Genomic DNA, 21,222 nt, shown 5'->3' on the forward strand with positions numbered 1-21,222 from the left:
GGGTTTCCAAGCTATCCAATGTGGTGTTGTGCAATACTGTGGTGACAGCCGACCACTGTGGTTTACACCATTGTTGGTCTTCCGCCATGGAAGAACTGCTATCGCGATTTGTGGGTCATAATGGGTTCTGAGGTTTTTTTGGCGGGCTGGCGGCGCGGATGGTGGGACCCACCCTCTAGTGTCCTGGAGGTTTCTGAATTGTGGCTGGATTTTGGCAGACTTCGCTGTGTGAGTCGTAATACGGTGGTCGTATTACTGCCAACATGGCAATCTTTTGGCAGCCGCCAGACTAAAAAAAAAGGCTTCTCTGTGTCGAAATCAAAAGTTGGAGTTACAATTCCATAAAGAGTAACTTATTTTTGTTAAACGTGTATACTCATCCAGCATCCTTAGGGAAAAGCGAAAAGATGATGGAGCTCGATAAGTTAATTTTGGATATCAAGCACAGTCATGGCAAAGCTCATCTTCTCCGGACTGGACATTTCAATTTAAATCTGCTCCATAAACCTTTTCACATATGCCCCAGAGCTTGTTTATAAAAAATTGCACCAATGGATATACCAGTCTAAGTTCTATTGGTTCAAATGATACTCATTAGTACTGGAAATGGGTTAAATGGAGTTCAGATGTTGCTATAAAATATACCATCTGGAAACCAGCCTTATGTAATTAGAGCAATTATTTAATTCATACAATCAGCGAATGGGAACTCTTCATGCAAAAGCTACTTTTTGCTCTTGTCAGCAGTCAACAGACTAGCCCCATAATTAGATCTTTTGGGTCTGCCTCTTCGCATATTTGATTTACAAATGATCTTAGGATCCAGGAAAGAATCCTCTAAAAGCAGATAAGGTTACTTAAATCTGGGTCAAACCTCTTTTCGCTACAGAAATAAATACTTTATGTACCTAGTATAAGAAACATATTTGGCAAGCAAAACAAAAGTACGAGGAAGCACTCCAGGCTGATCTTTTCTGGACCTGTCAAAATAAAAACCCAAAGGATTTTTGAATCATTATCAATCATTTTAGTGGGGGTCAGAAACCATAAAAATAAATGGAAACAATGTTACCCCTGAAAACTGGATCACGCATATTTGCTTTTTGTATAATACCTCCACTGAATATTCTAATCAACAACTCTGTTATAGTAAGCAAAAACATGTGCATGGAAGGTTTGAGGAAACAGAAGTGCAAAACCTTCAATATGCATCAACCTTCATGGCCATAAAAATAGTAAATCTGATCCAGAAAAGCTGAGCTGATGGAGCCCCTAGTTCAACGCAATCCCTGCATCAGTATGCAAACAGGATGCCAAGTTTTGGTCTACGTTGGTGGAAACATGTTTTAAAACTTGTATGATTATTGAATCTATCCCTTCATCTTAGCAAGGTTTGATTTTGCATCCCATTTCCAAAAAGGGCCCAGTACCAAGCCCTGAGAGCTACTGTCTTATAGCCCTTTTGGATGTTGAGGCCAAATATTTTTCCTCGCATCTACTGGAGGACTTAGAAGCATGGGCCAGCTCAAAGAACCTGGTATCTTTTAACCAAACTGGTTTTAGACCTTTTCTATGAACTACTAATAATCTTGTAGCCATTAGGATGCTAGCAGAAAAACAGATAATAAAACATGAGTTTGTTTACTGCTGCTTTGTACATTATAGTAACGCTTTTGATCATGTCACTCGCCAGTCGCTTTGGTCCAAGCTTAAAGCCTGGCAAATTCCGAAGCACTACTCTGTGGCATTCAGCTACTCTACTCTGACATATTGGCCAGAGTGAAAGTGGGAAATAGCACAGCGGTCTCCGGCAAGATACAAATTTAACAAGGTGTTAGACAAGGGTGTGTATGGGCCTCAGCTCTTTTTATCTTGTTTATTATGTGTGACCTGGTACCCTCATTGAACTCAGTTATCAGCCACGCTCCAAAACTAGTGCATCAACCCATAACTTCATTTCTCTATGCAGACGATATTGTCCTTCTAAGCCAAATGACGATGGTGCTACAAAGATTGATCAATGTCTTACACAATCATAGCAGCTCAAATAGAATGACAATAATTTTGAAAAAACAAACAGTGATATTTGTCAGAAAAAGGAAAAAACTGGTATCTGAATAACTGTTGTCTGATTACATCAAACAAATATAAATGTCTGGTATGCTGGCTGGATGACAAAGGAGGCCATCTAACACACCTAAACTCATTAAAGCCAAAATCCGCCTCATTACAGTTTGCCTTTCATACCATATTCAAATGTACAAAACAGCCTACTCTCGAACCATTGTTGAAGGTAGTAAATGCGAAACTTATCCAGACACTGGCATACGGCCGGAGCACTTTCGGTAAAACTAGGTGCTTTTTTAACAATGCCCAGAGCGCAATCTTCAGGGCACTGTTCAAGCTTCACACAATAGCTCATCAGCCCAGAATATGTTGAAATTTAAGATGAGCGACCAGAAATCTAATCTCTTGAAGTATATGCACTCAGCATGAGTCGGTTCTCCGAAGAATTTAATCTGGCTAGAAGTTAGATCTGCAAACAACTTGGCGTCCCAAAACATCTGATCAAATGCCTTCACTGAAGTCTTGGAGCTAAAAGGAGCAGCTCCTCTCTGGAATGGAAATCTGCCTCACCAGCAGTTCGAAGCAGCTCTAAACCAGGTTCACAAAGGATCCTTTGTAACTGATTGTTGGACCTTTGAAAGTATGCCGACCTCTTCATTAAGAGCTATGCCCAAATAAGGGCCCAAAAATATATCACTGAATCATTTTCAGAGTACTACAAAGTTAAGTTTTGTCGCCTAAGCATGGGCTGCTTCTCATCACTGGCCCTCCTACCTCCCTGGGTGTGGCAACCTGCCATCAACATGTGTCATTTATGTGGCTTGTTCCAGGGGACACTTCCACACTTGCCCTGCATTTGCCCCGTGCTAATTTATGAACGTTGGAGTTTTCCTTCGCCATTACCTGATTAATCAGGGGTCATGGACAATACAAGCGGCCATCAAATTCCTTTTGAATGAAGCTCACCTGCAAGTAATAGCTAGCTTTATAAAATGTTTGGACAGAGTGAATAAAACATTAAGGAACTTAGCTACAATCTCAACCTCCTCAGGGACATGGGGATATAATGTTGGAGTTTATTACTGTATGATATTTACCTTTATGTTCTCTGAGTGGACTAGCCTTTAATACGATGGAATTTAGCAGTTCTGTGCATGATGCTTAAATATCAGTTGTTTAGAAAATACGTTTTGTTTTTCTATAGTCATTGCTGGTAAAACGTTGGCTAAACTGTGATCAAAAAGGGCAGGGTGCTTGGCAACATTTGTCATTCCTACATGGGGCTTTTTGAGTTTACCATTGGCTCCTGATTTCCTTTGGGGACCTTATCCTATCATGTTGATTTAGGAATTCATAGGTTAGCTCCTGTTTGTGGTAAGATACTCAGAGATTTTTTGGTGAATATCTAGCACTATAGCTCTTTTTAGTGCACAACAGTTTATAATTCTTCACTTTAGCAATAACTTCTTGGTTCAGACTAATTCACTTCTGATTCTGTAAATGCATCAACAGTAATGAAATGCTATTCTGCTTAGCCTGGGCTGGGTGATGACATTTCCACACATTATCGTTTGTGCATGGTAAAACTGTATGCTTTTTAATTTCAACTGGAAATGTGTTGTCTGTAATGGCACTGTGCTACCACACTACGCACACTGGACTTTACGCCACTCTACTTTACTCTACTTCATTCTACAGCAATCTACAGTACACCACTTCACTCTACAACACTCTATTCCACTCTATGCTCTTTCAGTCTACACCATGCCACTCCATTCTGTGACACTCCACTGCACAACATGCCACTCCACTCTATGCCCTCCACTATAAGACACTCATGTCATGCCACTACACCCCATACCCCTCTATGCCACTCCACCCCATCCCCTCCACTCCACACCACTTACTCCACTACAATCTACCCACTCCACTACAATCTAACCCACTCTACTATAATCTACGCAATCCACTCCACTTCAAGTTTCCCCCTACTACACTTCATTCCAATCTACCCCACTCCACTCCAATGTACCGATGTCTCTCCACCCAATCTACTCCACTCCGTCCCAATCTAACCCATTCCACTCCAATCTACCCTATGCCACTCTACCCCAATCTACTGCCACTCTACTCCAATCTACACTACACCACTCCAACCTACCCTACTCTAATCCATTCAATGTGCCCTACTACAATGCAGCCCACTCCCTCCAATCTAGCCCACTTCACTCCACTCCAATCTACCCCACTTGACTCCAAGCTGCCCCTCTCAAATCCGCCCCACCCCAATCTATTTCATTCCTATCTACCCCAATCTATCCCACTCCACTCCAGTCTACCCTCACGTAATACACCCAATCTGTCCCACTCTAATATACCCCACTCCACTCCAATCTACCCCACTCCAAATTACTCCACTACAATCTAACACTCTACAATCTACCCCACTCAACTCCACCCTCATCTACACCAATCTACTCCACTCCAATCGGCCTCACTCCACTGCAGTCCACCCAATCCACCCAACACCACTCTTCCTCAGTCTGTCCCACTGCACTCCAAACTCCACTCCACTACAATCTATCCAACTTCAGTCTACCCATCTAACCCACTCCACTCTACCCCAATTGACCTATTCCAATCTTCCTAAATCTACCCCACTCCAGCCCACCCATAATCTAACCCACTCCCCTCCAATCTGCTCCATTCCTATCCAGTAAGTCTACCATACTCTACTTTACTCCAGTCTACCCAACTCCACTCTACCTCTATCTACCATGCTCCGTTGTACCCCAGTGTACCCTACTCTACTCCAATCTACACCACTCCACCCTAATCTACCCCATTCCAATCTACTCCACTCTACTCCACTCCAATCAACCACATACTACTAACATCTACCCACCGCACTCCAATCTACTGTACTCCATTGAACTCTAATCTACCCAATTGACCCCCACATCATTCTTCAACAATCTACAAAACTCCACTCCTATCTACCCCAATATACCTCACTCCAACCTACCCTGATGCACCCATCTGCTATCTACACCACTGTACTCTACCCCAAGCCAGCCCAATCTATGCCATGCAACTGCAATCTACCCCATCCTACTCCGGTTTACACACTCCACTCCAATCCACACCACTCCACTCCATTCAAACCTACCCCAATCAACCCCACTCCACCCCAGCCTACCCTAATCCTCCCCAATCTACCCCAATTAAATCTACCCCACTCTAATTTAACCCACTCCCCTACTCCAATCTACCCCACTCCAGTCCACCCCAATCCAATTTACCCTACTTCAGTCTTCCCCATTTACCCCACTCCATTCTACATGACTCTGAACTACTCCACTACAATCTATCATGCTCTAATCCACCACAATCTACCCCACTCCGAACTACCCAAATATACCACACACCATTCAATCTACCCCACTCTACACCACTGGACCCCACTCCAATCCAATCCACCATACTCTAATCCACCCAATCTACCTCTTGCCAATGCATTCCACTTCACTCAAATCTGCTTCACTCCACTCCAATCTAACCAGCTCCGTCCCAATCCACCCCACTCCAATCTACCCCACCTCATTCTATTCCAGTCTACCTTACTTCAATCTACAGTACTCCAATCTATCCCTCTCAAATCTACTCCACTCTAATCTATCCCGCTATATCCGACTCGAATTTACCCCACCAGAACTCAATCTACCCACACAACTCTACCCATCCCACTCTGCCCCACTCCCCTCCAATCGACCCCATTCCACTCCACCCAAAAGGACCCCACTCCAAACTACCCCTCTCCAACCTAGTCCACTCCAATCTACCCCACTCCATTTCATTCTACCCTATTATAATCAACCCAATCTACTCCCCTCCAATCACCACAATCCACTGCACTCCAATCTACCCTACCCCACCGCAATCTACCCCACTTTACTCCAATCTACTCCATTCCACTCCATTTCAATCTCCCCAAACCACCCCACTCCACTCTTCCCCAATCTACCCCACCCCAATCCACTCTACTCTAATCTACCTCACTCCACTCTACCCAAATCTATCCCACTCTTCTCCGGTCTACCCCAATCTATCCTAGCAGCACAAAAGGATGATGGACGGAGTGCTGAAACTTTTCAAACACTTACCCCCAGTCACAGATCTGGGTTAAATCAATTGTTCTTTTTCTCACCATGCCATCCAAGTTTAGACCCAGCCATATGTAAATCAGTCATCACCTTCGCCCCTTGGGAACAGTCCAGCCCGAACTGCCAGGCCACGTCCTCCTTGGACCTGAAACAAGCATCTCAGGACCACTCCTATCTACTCCACTTCAGTCTACCCCAATCTACCCCACTCTAATTCAGTCTACCCCAATCTACCCTACTCCACTCCAGTCTTCCCCAATCTACCCCAGTCTACTCCAGTCCACCCCAATATATCCTACTCTGCTCCAATCTGCCACGCTCCACTCTACCACACTCCACTCCAGCCTACCCAAATTCTCCCCAATCTACGCTAATTCAATCTACCCCACTCAAATCTTCCCCACTCCAGTCTACCTCGCCCCAATCTACCCAATCCAATCCCTCCCAAATCTACCTGACTCCACCCCATCCCTGCCAGCCCCCTCTACTCCAGTCTATACCATTCAACACCAATCCACTCTACTCCACTCCAAACTACCCCACTCTACTTGACTACAATCTACCCCAATCCACCACACTACAGTCTGCCTCACTCTACCCAATATACCCCACTACAATTGGCTCCATTTTACCCCACTCTACCCCAATCTATCATACTCCACTCTACCCCAATCTACGTCATACCATGATACTTCAATCTACCACACTCCACTCTACCCAAATCTACTCCACTCCAATCGACCCCAATCTACTCTACCCCACACCATGCCACTAACTTTAAGCTCTGCTGGAAAGCAGCCTTACTGGCATACAACATAGTTAAACCACATTGTCCAAGCCAATAACCCTCGCATGGGCAAGATCTATTGGCTTTGCCAATGCTTTTTTATTCTTGTCTCTGCTGACTTTACATCTGGCATAGAATCGCATCATTCAATTGTCTTTTGTCATATTCAAATAACGGTCCAAGACTTTAACGTGCTACTAGTGTCAATGGAGTAGGATCTGGCACCAGGTGCTACAACATGAATAATTTCACTCAGGTTAGGACTCATACCACAAGCAAACATCAGTACCTAATTGGACTCTACTAAGATGGCGGAAATCCTATAATAGATTCCTTTGACTGCTCTTGTCCGCAAGAAGATGTCTTTAAACGAATTTACAAGTGCTGGTAAGTAGGTAACACTGAGTGACTTGCTGTTGATAGAGGGAGACACAAGAGGAGCTGGACAAATTCTGTAAATTGTACTTACTGACTGTGGAATATGGGTGTTATGCCAATGTACTTTTAAACTATTATACATGCGTTTGTGCCACAAAGAAGCACAATTAAATAAATAAATAAAGTTTTATCCCCACAAAAGGTTGTCACCCTTTTATCAAGCATACCCTTTCCTTTTCATGTTTCATCACAAGGCCCTTTCTCTCGTGCCCACCTCTAGCCTCTCTAATCACACACTTATGCTGCAATTACTGATAACCTACAGGATGTGGCAGTCATCTGTGATTCAACAGTTAAATGGCAATGATGTCGTGTTTGCACTGTGCGTCTTTGGAAGTGCAACACTGAGGCCCATATTTATACTTTTTGACGCTAAACTGCGCTAACGCAGTTTAGCGTCAAAAAATTTAGCGCCGTCTAACGCCATTCTGAAGCGCCATGCGGGCGCCGTATTTATGGAATGGCGTTAGCCGGCGCTAGCAGACCGGCGCTGCCTGGTGTGCGTGGAAAAAAACCACGTAAACCAGGCAGCGCCGGCGTAGGGGGAAAATGGCGTTAGGGCGTCTTAAAATGGGGCAAGTCAGGTTGAGGCAAAAAAATCGCCTCAACCCGATTTGCGCCATTATTTTCGCCGCCCAGACGCCATTTAAATGACTCCTGTCTTAGTAAAGACAGGAGTCATGCCCCCTTGCCCAATGGCCATGCCCAGGGGACTTATGTCCCCTGGGCATGGTCATTGGGCATAGTGGCATGTAGGGGGGCACAAATAAGGCCCCCCTATGCCACCCAAAAAAAAAAAAAATATATAAAAAATTATACTTACCTGAACTTACCTGAATGTCCCTGGGGTGGGTCCCTCCATCCTTGGGTGTCCTCCTGGGGTGGGCAGGGGTGGCAGGGGGGGTCCCTGGGGGCAGGGGAGGGCACCTGTGGGCTCATTTTGAGCCCACAGGCCCCTTAACGCCTACCCTGACCCAGGCGTTAAATAGTGGCGCAAATGCGGGGTTTTTTGACCCGCCACCTCCCGGGCGTGACTTTTGCCCGGGAGTATAAATACGACGCATTTGCGTCGCCGTCATTTTTTTAGACGGGAACGCCTTCCTTGCCTCTCATTAACGCAAGGAAGGCGTTCACGCAAAAAAATGACGCTATTTGCCCATACTTTGGCGCTAGACGCGTCTAACGCCAAAGTATAAATATGGCGTTAGTTTTGCGCCGAATTTGCGTCGAAAAAAACGACGCTAATTCGGCGCAAACGGAGTATAAATACGGGCCTGAATGTCAGCTACGGTAACTCTACCTTCTTTTTGGACTACTTTCTGTGACGACTGCTGGAAAAATGAGTCCATTGAGCAGAAAACTAAAATAAAAAAGTTAATACTTCGGGAGGACAATGGAAGTTCGGCATTAGTGTTCCCGTGTTGGGTCATGATAGATCTTTTCCTCATTGCACGATGCCTTCTAAGCACTCAATAAGGGGCATCAGTGACTCCCCCACTTGAGCAGCTTGAGCAGTGGTGGGAGGCCCGGGGTAGTGTGTGCCACAAAAACTTTACAACGTTAATTTTGTGGTCTTTAACAAACCGAAAGACGGCTGGGAGAGGATGTGGCGATGGGGAAAAGGGTGGCAAGAAGGATGAATGGATTGAGAGGTAGATGGATGGGTGGATGGAGAGAAGGAAGAATTCATGTGAGCAGGAGGCAGAGATGAATGGGAAGAAAGATGGAAATAAGGATTGATCAATTAGAGAGAAGGATGGATGGATTATAGGAGAAAAGAAAGGATGGATGAAAGGTGGATGGCATTAATGACAAAAGGGAAGGACGGATGGATGAAGGGTGGAAGGGTAGCCGGATTGTTTAAAAGTGATGATGTAAATTGTACCACGTGCAACATTGTTTCCAGTACCAAGTAAAAGGGATGGCTTGCCTCGCTCACTCAGTGCAACGAGGGATATAGTTCTGAGGGGGGAGTAGTTTATGTATCTGCCTAGTCCCTTGTTCTCGGTCCGTACATAAGAACGTCAAAATATGTTTTGCAGCGATTTACAATATTGGTTTGTTTGTTTGTGCAGCAGCCGCAGGAAAGAGTGGGTCTCTTTTGTGCACTCACCTGCGGAAACAGCGAGCGCGTTGCGGTGTCGATCGTTACGGAGTGAAATAATTCACCGTCAAACCACAGATTCTTTCCGACCGGGGTGTTCTGCTTTGTCAGAGCTAAGGAGTGACCCGGGTCACAGCAGTCCTGCAGCAGACTCCTAACAAAGGGAGCAGAGAAGAAAAGGTCATTTGTTACAGCTCAATTATAGGCTCTGCACTCTGTCAGACTTCCAAACTGCGTGAGACAATGTCTAGCCGGTGCCCTGAAGCGGGACATGCCAGGAAAACATGTAATCAGCCACTATATGAAAGGTAATCTCAACCAAGTCACCGTAACTATTTTAGGTATACATGCATTTCTGTGTCAGAGGCAGTAACGTCTTCCTGTCACATTTCACATCTCTGGTATGACACGCCGCGACATTAAAGTTCATTTCAATTGAGCTGAATTCACTTGATTAACAGAATGCGATGCCGAAAGGGCCGGCGTTAGGGCGGTGCTACCGCTGCAGCTACACTGGGCGCTGGCTTTGATGTTGGAGGTGGCGGGGGTGGGGGTGCGTTTTAAAAAATCTTAAGGGTTTAAGAGCATGTAAACTTCCTTATGTATCCAGCAGTTTCAGACAACAATAACAATGACAACGATAACTCTCGTGATTAAGGTTACTGCTGGCGAGTGATCAGAATTTTGTCTAGCGGCAGTTTTGACCCAGAGGGACAATGTGCATGCTGCAAAGAACGTCTACCATGCAGATCACAAAATTGAGTGAGTGAACAATAAGTAGCGCTTTAAAAATGAAATGTATGTCTGAGAATGACTATGGAGAGATGAGGGGCACTGCTGGAGAGTGGTAGTGCGTGAATCCGTGGAGAAGGAGGTCATGGGGGAACCAAGAAGGACTACTGACCCGGCTCCACAAGCGCTAAAGCCGGCCCTGGATGCAGAGAGGAATGCGCTTCTAGGCGGACGAGTAACTAACGTCTGCTAATACTGGCCCAATGGTATGGTACGGAGGCTGCATTGAACAAAGAATACCAGTGCACTGCCTCAACAGCAACCTTCTGTCTCTGAAGTGTAAAGGGGGGGGGGGGGGGGTCATATACATCAACAACCCCAACTGCTGCACTGGAATCAGACTGTGTACATTAAGCACACTGAAAGTATACAATTTTTCAAATGCACGAAGCTCTAGACTAGTGGTTCCCAACCTATGGTCCGAGGACCCCTGGGGGTAGATTAGGTTCCCAGCTTTCAGTAATGACTCTGCGGGGGGTCCCAGGTTTAGGGTCCCCGGGTTCCAGTATTGATGGGGGGTCCACAAAAGTCAAAACATTAGGAACCACTGCTCTAGACGTTTCAGTACGAGCATGCCACCTTGTTGGACTTCCAGTAAAATTTGCCATCACCATCTAAAAGCACTGCTGTAAAACTCCAGTTGATCAGTTACCAATGGTTTCTGTTAGAGTCACATGAGCATGCCAGTTGTAGACACTGATCTAACATTGGGAGCTATGCTGTGGGTGTCATCCCTGTTCTCCAGTTCACATGGATCCTTATACAAATAAAAAAACTACACATACTCCAAAGCTGTTCACATTTATCAATGAACATAACTACATGTCAACCATACTGGATACATGTAGCCTACATAATAATTAAATAATTCTATTCATACTTGCGTTTTTTTATCATTTAACCAGCCTGATGACCACACGTCATACCTCAGACGAGGGATCCAATTTAAGATTCTCCTCATTTACACCCTATGTTTCATTCAAACTTTATAACAAGTGCTATTCGTAACATGATGTTAACATTAACATTGGAGTATTAAGTATTAAATGGCTTTCGAAAGTTACAATTGGAAATTAAATATACTAGGTGTAATACATCTGTTTCTGAGTTTTCAAGCAATTCATTGCCTGTGGTAAGAATAACCACATATTATCAAATCAGTTGATAAGGTAGGGACCATAGTCATAGCCTAGCTGTGATCACAAAATTTAAAGACAGCTTTGGTATTGATCCTCATATAACGAAGACTATACCTAAGAACTACAGAGTGAAATCACTAGCTTCACAAATTAGTCCATGAAACAAGGTTGCACTAGCAAAAATAAATACTGAGATCCCTACACTTGTGCAAAATCTACAAATCGTTTTTAAAACTTCCTGGCAGCTCACTTCTTGCAAGGTGTCAATATGATCTAGAACCTCTAGCCAATGTTGTGGATCCTTAATATTGATGACAGAATACTTATGGCACTTCATTTTCAAAACGTAATATCAATGGTAACATTAAATCGAAGCCTTGACTATTTATGTAAGTGTACTTTTCTTTTTTGCAACAATGACATCAGCATTTTAAATAGCTACTACTTATTATTTTGTGTGTATTTTAACAATAGTTTTAGCTACTTTATGTTAATTATATGTGTTTCCTTTTTAAAAAAATGCTCTTTACTTTTTTGATTTGCTTCTTTCATTGGGGTGTTTTAATAATTTCTAGTGTAATATTTTATATACATTCTTAATAAAAGCTATACATGTAATGTTTTTAAAGTTGTTGGATCTTATAGGGGTTTTGCAAGTGCAGTGTTTTAAATTAATGATGTTAAAAGTTTTATTTATTATTTTTTTTATTTTAAATTGTTGATTGAATTTTTTTAATGTACATGCTTCTTAAATTTAAAGTTATTTATTTTTTGGGATGTTATATTTTTGAGGGTTTGGGAAGCGGGTGTTTTAAAACAAATTACAATTTTAAAATCATTTTTATATGTTTATTTACTAATTGTAGGTTAACATTTTTATACATGATAATTAGGGCTAAAATGTTGCCAAGCATGCTGATTTGTTTTTCAAAACCTTTGTGTCAGCTTCCCTGTCCTTCATAAGAGAGATCATGCCTTTGCTATCAAAGACAAACATTTCCAAATTAATTTGTAGAGATTTTTTTTACTCAGAAGAAATGTCTTCTAATTTGTTGTCAGTGTACTGGGGCACATTCGGAACACATCTGGTTGCAGTCTTCCTGTCAGATGACCATGCCATTAATTTATGTGGCCATTTGAACTCTCTTTTGCAGAGGAACCGTTGATCTGCGCATTTTTGTATCCAACTGCAGGGAGAGATGATATGTTTGTTTCAGTCTCTCCCTCCATTTTTTTTGCTTTCATGAGTTTATTTTTCAGATCTGTTCTTGATTGTTTCCTTTCATGCTGCTAACCTTTTTGTCATTCCACGGACTTGTCTACATTTGTGTCTGGTGTCCAGCCACATTATTAAAAGCTGGAATCCTAATTCTCTCATTAGGAATGTCCCCATTCCAGTCACTCCATCAAACTTCAGGGAACTTCTGTGGCGGCCATAATCTTGCTCTCTCTACAGAGAGGTTCTGCTGAAGCCACCAAATCCAACTATTGTCAACACAGATGCTTCAGGCCTGGGGTGTGGTGCAACCATTGTGGAGCCTCTCCACCTGGAGGTCTTTGGACTCCATCAGACCAGTACTGGTCTTTGAACTAGAAGGAACTGTTAGCTGTATTTCTCTCTCTCTACAGGCTTTTGTTCTTTCCCTCCAGAATCAAGCAGTGATCATTTGCACCAACTACACTGTAATCAAAGAGTACATCCAAGTGTGGGAGATCTCAGTCAAGACCCCTGGTGCAGTTTGCAGTAAGATTTGTTCTTGCACAGACAACCACTTCCTTTCTCACTCTTAGATTCACATATGGGGTTAGACAGTGGTTTGGTGGACTCTCTAAATTGAATATTCCCATACTTTCAAGGTGTTGTCTTCCCCAAGAAGTTTGTTTTCAACTTATACAGTATCTTCTGTACTCCATTCCAAGACCTCTTTGCCTTGAGCACCGATGCCTTTCTTCAAGTATTTGCAGATGTTTTCAGCAGGAGGGAGCTTGAAGAGTAATGCTGTACTTTGTCCTTAGCAACCAGGTCTTCTCTGTGCCTTCCACACCCCCCTCTAATTCCCCTGGTTATGGTAGAAATCAAGAGGGTATAACTAGAATTTGTTCTGATAGTCCCTCAGTGGAGGAAGATGAGGTGATACATGTTTGTTTGTCAACTGCCTGTGGCCCACAACTGGGTACATCCTTGGGTTCCTTGCTCTCTCACGTTCCGTGTTCTCCTTAGAGGCTCACAGAAACCTCAACTGTCAGCTTGGGAGCTGAGAGGCTAGGGCACCAAAGTGTATATCTTTCTCAAAACTGGCATAGGCTGCTCAAGCTTCTCTTTGTCCTGCTACTTTAAAGTCCTATGACCATGATTGGTCCTCCTTTTCACTCTTGTTTGTCTGCAGGTGTGGTGATCACTTAGATTGTGAATCTTCCTCTGTTCTTCAATTTCTTCAGGATAGATTTCTCCTGGCCTCTCCCATTCTGTTCCTAGAGTTAAATGGACAGCCATACAAGATTTCCTGAGGTAACTGGAAAAGTGCTGGATATGTTGACCATTTGGTTTCCCATCTCAAGAAAGAATTTTCCTTTGCATGGTTTTGTTCTAAAACCCTTGCCCTAGTACAGGATTTCGTCTTTGGCCTGAAGATTGTGGCTTCTTTTTGAGCTTCTGCAGTCCTGCTCTCTTTTTGCTTTTGTGTTTTAAGGTTCTGTTTATTGAGGTCATTATCTCAGCTCGAACGTTGGGGGGAGGTTTACTGTGCGCCCTCAGAATTTTCCCAGATCATGTCATTTTTGGTTATGACCCAGAGTTTGTTCCCAAGGTTTAATCTCTCAGGAGATTGTATTATCTGTTTGAGTTAGTGTAGCTTATGACAGACGTTCTAAATTTCAGAGACTGACAATGCATGCTGGTATACAAGGCACTAGTGTGTTATCTATTATTCAAAAGTATGTGCCTATGTTTTATACAAATGAGTGCAACCATGTTTGTCTTTTTCAGGATTTACACATTGGCAATGGATGTTGTAAGTGTGAGTCATTTAATTTGTGACGTTTTGCCTTAAATGCTACGTGTTTCATGACTGGAGGTTTATTATGCATTTGATATCACAATAGTGTTGCAGAAGTAAGCGTTTTCTTTTAGTTTACAAAAACCAGAGGTGTGTAATTTCTTGTCACACTTGTATAAATTGATGAGCCCCTAGTCCAGCTCACTGTAATTGTTATGTAGTGTGTGTTCTGTCAGTCACTGTTCTAAATGTGGCAGTGATTTGGCAAGTCAGCCCAGAGGACTGAGTTAAGCAGCATCATAGCTCCTTCTCGGGTACTGAATAGGTGCTTCCTTAATATATTTGGATATGTGCAGCTTGTGTTAATAATTGGAATAAAGTGCCTCTCGAGACACTTCCAGGCTCCCTCATCTTTGCTAGCATGTAGCGTCATTAAATACATCTGCAATTGAGCCACAACCGAACTTTCTCTTAACTACAGATATCTATAGCTATTTCTCCTCATCTAAGCAGCGACTGCCTCAAGGTCAGGCATTTCACAAGCTCTCCTCAGCAGGACATCTACCTCACCCCTGTGTATGTATTACAAAAAAATAGGTGCTGAAATGTAACAATATGCTCTGGAGTAGTTGCAAGGTGGCATATTTTACATAGTAGACAATAGCTAATAAAATCTAAAGAAGCCACAAGGCAGACTAGATTTTACAAGGATCCGTAGTTACAAAAGCACATATTTTAAGCTATGTATCCAGCCAGCAGGATTAGCGGCCAGTTCAGAAATTAAAAAAACACACATTTCACACAAAGGAAGTAATACGAAATGAATGTATTTTACCCAGATGTCTTGGAAATATATCTCAAAGAACTGACTTGCTACCGATAAAAGGAGGACTAATGCTTTCTCCGAGGTGAGGTAAAAAGGAATGCTTTATTCAGGGAAATGCCACCCTTCAGGGGAGTATCGACCAGTGTATATGTTGCCATATCCTGAAGATGTACGGTTTAAGTTTATCTACCCTTTCTTTTCAGTGTTGATGAAATGAATCCCGCTGAATTTGATAAGAATTGAACCTATTCCCTATGGCTACCTTAAATATAACAACAGAGATGGACGCCAAAAAAAGAGACCTTTCTAAAGACTATAAGGAGGCTCAGAGAGAAATTGCAATTTCTAGGTAGTTCTGTGAAGCTTGGAGGCTACAAGTTCAAACTCTGGTGGAACCGCATTTAGATTTCCTCCTGCTAAGGTCGGTTAAGTGCCAGCAAGTTTGGCAACAAAAATAATAACTGTAATTCATGTCAGTATGAAATGGTGAAACCTGTAATTCCTGGATGTCGGTACTATAGATCTCTTTTGCCAAAATCATGTGAATTGTACCCTTGCAGTGAAGTGTACTGTACCATCCATTCTAGATTCCGGTTTCACTAGTCAGCCTGACAAACGCTTTCATTGGGTCAGAGTGTGTTGCCCATCTTCAAGGACGATAAACTGAAGGGATTTCTCTGTTTTTCTGTACCTTTTGGAGTCCTCAAATGGTGGAGCCACGTATCTGGTTAGTGGACTTAACTCACACCACCCTGGTGAAAAATATATGTCTTAGGACCCTCAGAGAAGAGAGCTAGTGATAGTTCGTTTATTTCCTTGTACTGACGGCCAATGTAGCGATTGTCCAATCTGGATTCTCAGGAAAGGATTATTTCTGGAAATAGTGGACAGTTAAAATTTAAGAGTATGAAATTATTCTTACAGTCCTTTGGAATTTTATGTTTCAGTGTTTTGACTGATCAAAACTGAATCAGTTGGTTATGGCTTAATCAGATGGGTTTTCATGAGAATAAGCCCCATTGTTTTTTATAGCTTAGCTTCTCTGAAGTTGTCATGTCTTACTTCCAATGAGATTAATTCAACATATTTGTATTTCAAACTTGAAGTTAACTGGCTAAGGCATACTCCAAAGGTGTGGCTCTTTCTTCTGTTGTCCCCTTCAGTCTTCAACATCTTTGTTGCCTTATTCATGTTTCATGAAAGTGTACACACCACATATTTATATATGTGTAGCATCTCGAGGCAAAACACTCCAAAAATTATTTTCTCAGTTATTTTCTTCACATGTAAACTATAGTGCACTGCAGGAGCGGTTCTTTCGAAATGGCGAAGGAGCGTCGCCCCCCTGGCTAAGCCAGGAGCAAAAAGATAAAACAATATGGCGGTCATTCTGACCCTGGCGGTCAAAGACCGCCAGGGCGGAGGACCGCGGGAGCACCGCCGACAGGCCGGCGGTGCTCCAATGGGGATTCCGACCGCGGCGGTAAAGCCGCGGTCGGACCGGCACCACTGGCGGGCTCCCGCCAGTGTACCGCCGCCCCATTAAATCCTCCAAGGCGGCGCAGCTTGCTGCGCCGCCGAGGGGATTCCGACCCCCCCTACCGCCATCCAGATCCCGGCGGTCCGACCGCCGGGATCCGGATGGCGGTAGGGGGGGGTCGCGGGGCCCCTGGGGGCCCCTGCAGTGCCCATGCCACTGGCATGGGCATTGCAGGGGCCCCCGTAAGAGGGCCCCTAAATGTATTTCACTGTCTGCTGCGCAGACAGTGAAATACGCGACGGGTGCAACTGCACCCGTCGCACAGCTTCCACTCCGCCGGCTCGATTCCGAGCCGGCTTCATCGTGGAAGCCTCTTTCCCGCTGGGCTGGCGGGCGGTCTGAAGGCGACCGCCCGCCAGCCCAGCGGGAAAGTCAGAATTACCGCCGCAGTCTTTCGACCGCGGAACGGTAACCTGACGGCGGGACTTTGGCGGGCGGCCTCCGCCGCCCGCCAAGGTCAGAATGAGGGCCTATGTGTTTATTGTTTTATCTTTCAGCTGCGGGCTCAGCCAGAAGCATGTGAAGGGAGAGGTGGGCTGGGCCATGTGAGGCGATGGGGGGAGTGGAGTGAGTGCACCTAAATGCGCTCGTGTGTTGGGCCAGCCGTCTCAAGCCGGCCAAACACACACAGGCGCACTTAGGTTTCTCCAGCCCGGCTGTCTTTAACAGCCAGGCTGGAGAAACTGTACAGACCCCAGGGTTGTGTCTGAGTGGCAGTTCAAGCCGCTCAGACCAATCCTGATGCTGCCTTCATGCTAAGTTTAGCATTAAAGCAGCGCCAGGAATGCTGGGGAGCCTATGCTGGTGTCCCAGTGATTGCAAACTGGCACCGGAATGGAGGCAGGAACGTTTCCTCTGTCACACCACCGAAATGGAATGGACGACCACACGTGATGTGAACTGCATCCCATTATTTAGAATTTAGGAGTAAACCAATGACATTGACATCTACACATCATTCCATGTCAGTATTTTGTTGTTTGTACTTTTCTACTTTAGCGACAACGATAAAAAAAAAACTAGTGCTTATGACCCTTTACAAAAAACACAATTAAACAACGGAATTAATAGAAAAAAACAAGCTCCCCAGTCCTGCCGAGGCTCGACGCGAATTCCCCAGCTCCAAAACCGGCAGTTCTGGTTGTTACGCCATATTGTCTAGCTGCACACGCCACAAGAACAGGGCAGCCGAGGTAAGCATTCCTTGCCCTTTTGTTTGCTGAAATATTCTGATAAAAAACAGCAGGTCTCCTAGTGTCCATAAACATTTCTGCACACTGAAAGTAAAACAATTAACCCATAATCACACTCTGTGTGCCTCTGGCCTCGTTTTCACTCTCTAATGACGTCACTACTAACCTTATCTTATTATAAATGTTGCTATGCTTTGACATTGCATCTCTTCACTCAGGCAAAAAAGTGCACGGTCGTATGTTAGCAGTGGACTATGTAACAAAGCAGGCATTGAAGGCCAGCTTTAGTCATAAGGCGTATTTCTTAACTGGCGAGTTCTTAAGCGCTACACGGAAATCACTCCATTTTATACACCCAATCCTTCAATTTTAGAGTTATGTAGGAACCATAACATATGTCTTATTACTCTCACCAAGGCGTGCCTCGGCTCCTGGAGTGCTGGGACGTGTTAACGTGAGGTGCACCAACAGCTGGCCTTTGCCAACATCTGAAGGAATAAGGGGCGTTTATCGCCTCAACAAAGAATTAACACCCCCAATCCATCCCCGCTCTTCTTCGCGCCTGAGACTGAAGCTCTGGGGCACAACAGACTCAAGACTGGTGCTTTGTTCACACTCTACTTCCCTAGTGAGATGACAGTGAAGCATGAACGAAATGTGAAGTTTAAAAGGTCTGGCGTAATCGGGTGCGAGAGGGAGTAATCCTCCCTAGGGGCGTTGGCACAATGAAATATGACCCACGCCTCTGGGACAGGTGTAACCAGCAATCCGTAGTTGCAAGAGAGGTTGGAAAAGAGAAAATTGATATGAAAGGCGGAGTTAGGACATGTTTGTGTGTATCTATTTGTAGTAGTTTTTTATTTGTTTTTTAATGTCAGAATAAATAAGGGGACCTCCCCCTCGCAGTCGTCTATTTTCCCAGACAGCTTACGAATAAAAGCTTAGCGCAGTTTTCATGGAGTAGCATCACAGGAGGGGATAAAAGGTCTGCTTTGCTCACCTAACCCACCCCTGCCCTCTGTGTAATAGGCGTGTGCAGCATGGGTCAGCCCCCCCAACGGAACACAAACCTTGTTTCATCCAAAGAGGCTGTGTCGGGAGCGACGCAGTGGCGAACACAACATTCTGGGATGAAAGATGTTCTAGTTAATTTGTTTGTGTTGAAAGAGCAATGCACCCGCACTGGCACAGCAGCAACAAGCAGCCCTGAAAGTAAGCATCAAACAAACACTCCTAAACGTAATATCCAGAAATTGCGTTGCGGCAAACACTTGGACCGCTTGTCACAGCAGACGAGCCTCCATTGTGGTTTTCACATTTCGTGCATTAATTATGGGGAGGGGAAGGGTGTAATGGTGTTGCAGTGTTTTTCACAAAGAGCGGGCACAGAAGAGGCAAATCGCGTGATTGTAACCACTTTCCACCGCAAATGTCACAAGGGGGCTGGAGGGGGACAACGGTGGAAACAACTTTAAAAATAATAAAACAAAAAAAAAAATGTTCTCGTCACGCCTCTTGTCGCCTGCTGCCTCGCTCCGCTTGTGGTGTCCCAGCATTCACTGGGACACCAGCACCGGTGCCTCATCAATGCTGGCACTGCTTACTTGCTAAACTTAGCATGAAAGCAGCGTCAGGATTGGTCTGAGTGGCTTTAACTGCCGCTCAGACACAACCCTGGGGACTGTGCAGTTTCTCCAGCCCAGCTGTTAAACACAACCAAGCTGGTTGTTTGGCTGGCCTCAGACGACCGGCCTAACACACATGCGCACTTGAGTGCACTATCCCTCTCCTCCTCACTCCCACCTTCCGTGGCCCAGCCCCACCCCTCCTTGCACTGCTGACTGAGCCATCAGATGAAAAATAAAATAATAGCAAGCTATTGTTTTATTTTTCATCCGGTCGCCTAGCCAGTGGGGCGATGCTCCTGCGGAATTGCGGAGGAGCCACCTCTGATTGGCACTGCTCTTACTGAAACGCCTCATGTCCCAACACACCCAGTTATATGCTTTATGGAAGCGCACCAATGCTGGCACTGCTTGGGCGGCATCAAAATGGAAATGTAATTGGGTATAATTACACAGTAGTGCACAATAACGCACAGGCCATGCACAGAGAAAATAAAGAGTAGCACAGTTTTAGAAATAAATGGGGCCTGCGTCGGGCGGACATCTTGGCTGATGCTCAAAAGCACCCCTATTCCTAGTCCCGCATCTCTAACAAGCACCATGAACAGGCATTTTAGAATGTTCCTTTTTTTGATGATGTCAGCTGGGGTTTGAGGTGCACAGGATGGCCCTTTTACCCATACATGGATTTGCTACTCTGGTTTCAAGTGGCTGGTGGCTTTGGTGACTAATGTTAAAGAAAACAGCTGTGCTTGATCTATTTAATGAAACTTTGATATACCCAGACTTGCTGCTTTCACACCCAATGAGGAAAAACTCCCCTCCATGCATGACAGAAGATGGTTCTAAGGCATGTACTTCAGCCTGCTTCATGAATGTCAATTAGGGATAGCCAATGGTAGCAGGTGCTACCCCTGATTTACTAATCCTAATCTCAGAGGTCAAGAAAACAATTCAGGAACAGAAAATAACCATTAATATAGTGGCTATTTTTACTTTCTGTGGTTTTGGCTCCATGCCTTCCTGCAAACCATCATCAGCAATTTGGAGGCTTTCGAGGAACATAAGTAATACAAGTGGCCAACTATGTGATGTCAATTTCCACCAAAGAGTGCATGATATCATGTTACCCCTGGCAAGTTTGTGGGTCAGAATCCAGATGTTGTCACATTTCAGCACCCCAGTAGGGCAAGTCTGTGGTGGGGAAAGTGAAGCATGTCTTAAATACAAGAGCTATGCCAAGGCTGACAGGCACGGGTACTTGTAAGAATGTACCTCAAAGAGAAAGATGAGAAAATTGTGTTGTCAGAACCTCATTCAGAGAGCCAGGAGTTGTTAGGCCCAAAGGTGGAGATTGAGGCTTTTTATGCCTGATGTCCCAGGACTTGACCTACTATGATCCTCAGCAACTGGGCCAAGCATCCCTCCAGCACTTAACTCAGTAATAGCGTGGTTCAGGCAGTCCAAGGATCCCTCAAGGGAGGGGGTTAGCTACAGGGGAGAACACAGGTGCACAACTCAAAATAAATACTTTTATGAAAAAATAAGTATT

General features: G+C 44.4%; 1 protein-coding gene across 1 annotated transcript in view; it reads right to left on the reverse strand.

Annotated features, from left to right (window-relative positions):
* The window catches only part of ST8SIA1 (ST8 alpha-N-acetyl-neuraminide alpha-2,8-sialyltransferase 1), a 404,584-nt gene that overhangs the window by 268,963 nt on the left and 114,399 nt on the right, over positions 1 to 21,222 (reverse strand). The window contains exon 2 of the mRNA XM_069228549.1: positions 9,569 to 9,713. Within this exon, the coding sequence (XP_069084650.1) occupies positions 9,569 to 9,713 (145 nt within the window). The remainder of the gene's footprint in view (positions 1 to 9,568; positions 9,714 to 21,222) is intronic.

Source organism: Pleurodeles waltl, chromosome 4_1, assembly GCF_031143425.1.
Source record: "Pleurodeles waltl isolate 20211129_DDA chromosome 4_1, aPleWal1.hap1.20221129, whole genome shotgun sequence".
In the NCBI taxonomy this organism is placed as follows: Eukaryota; Metazoa; Chordata; class Amphibia; order Caudata; family Salamandridae; genus Pleurodeles; species Pleurodeles waltl.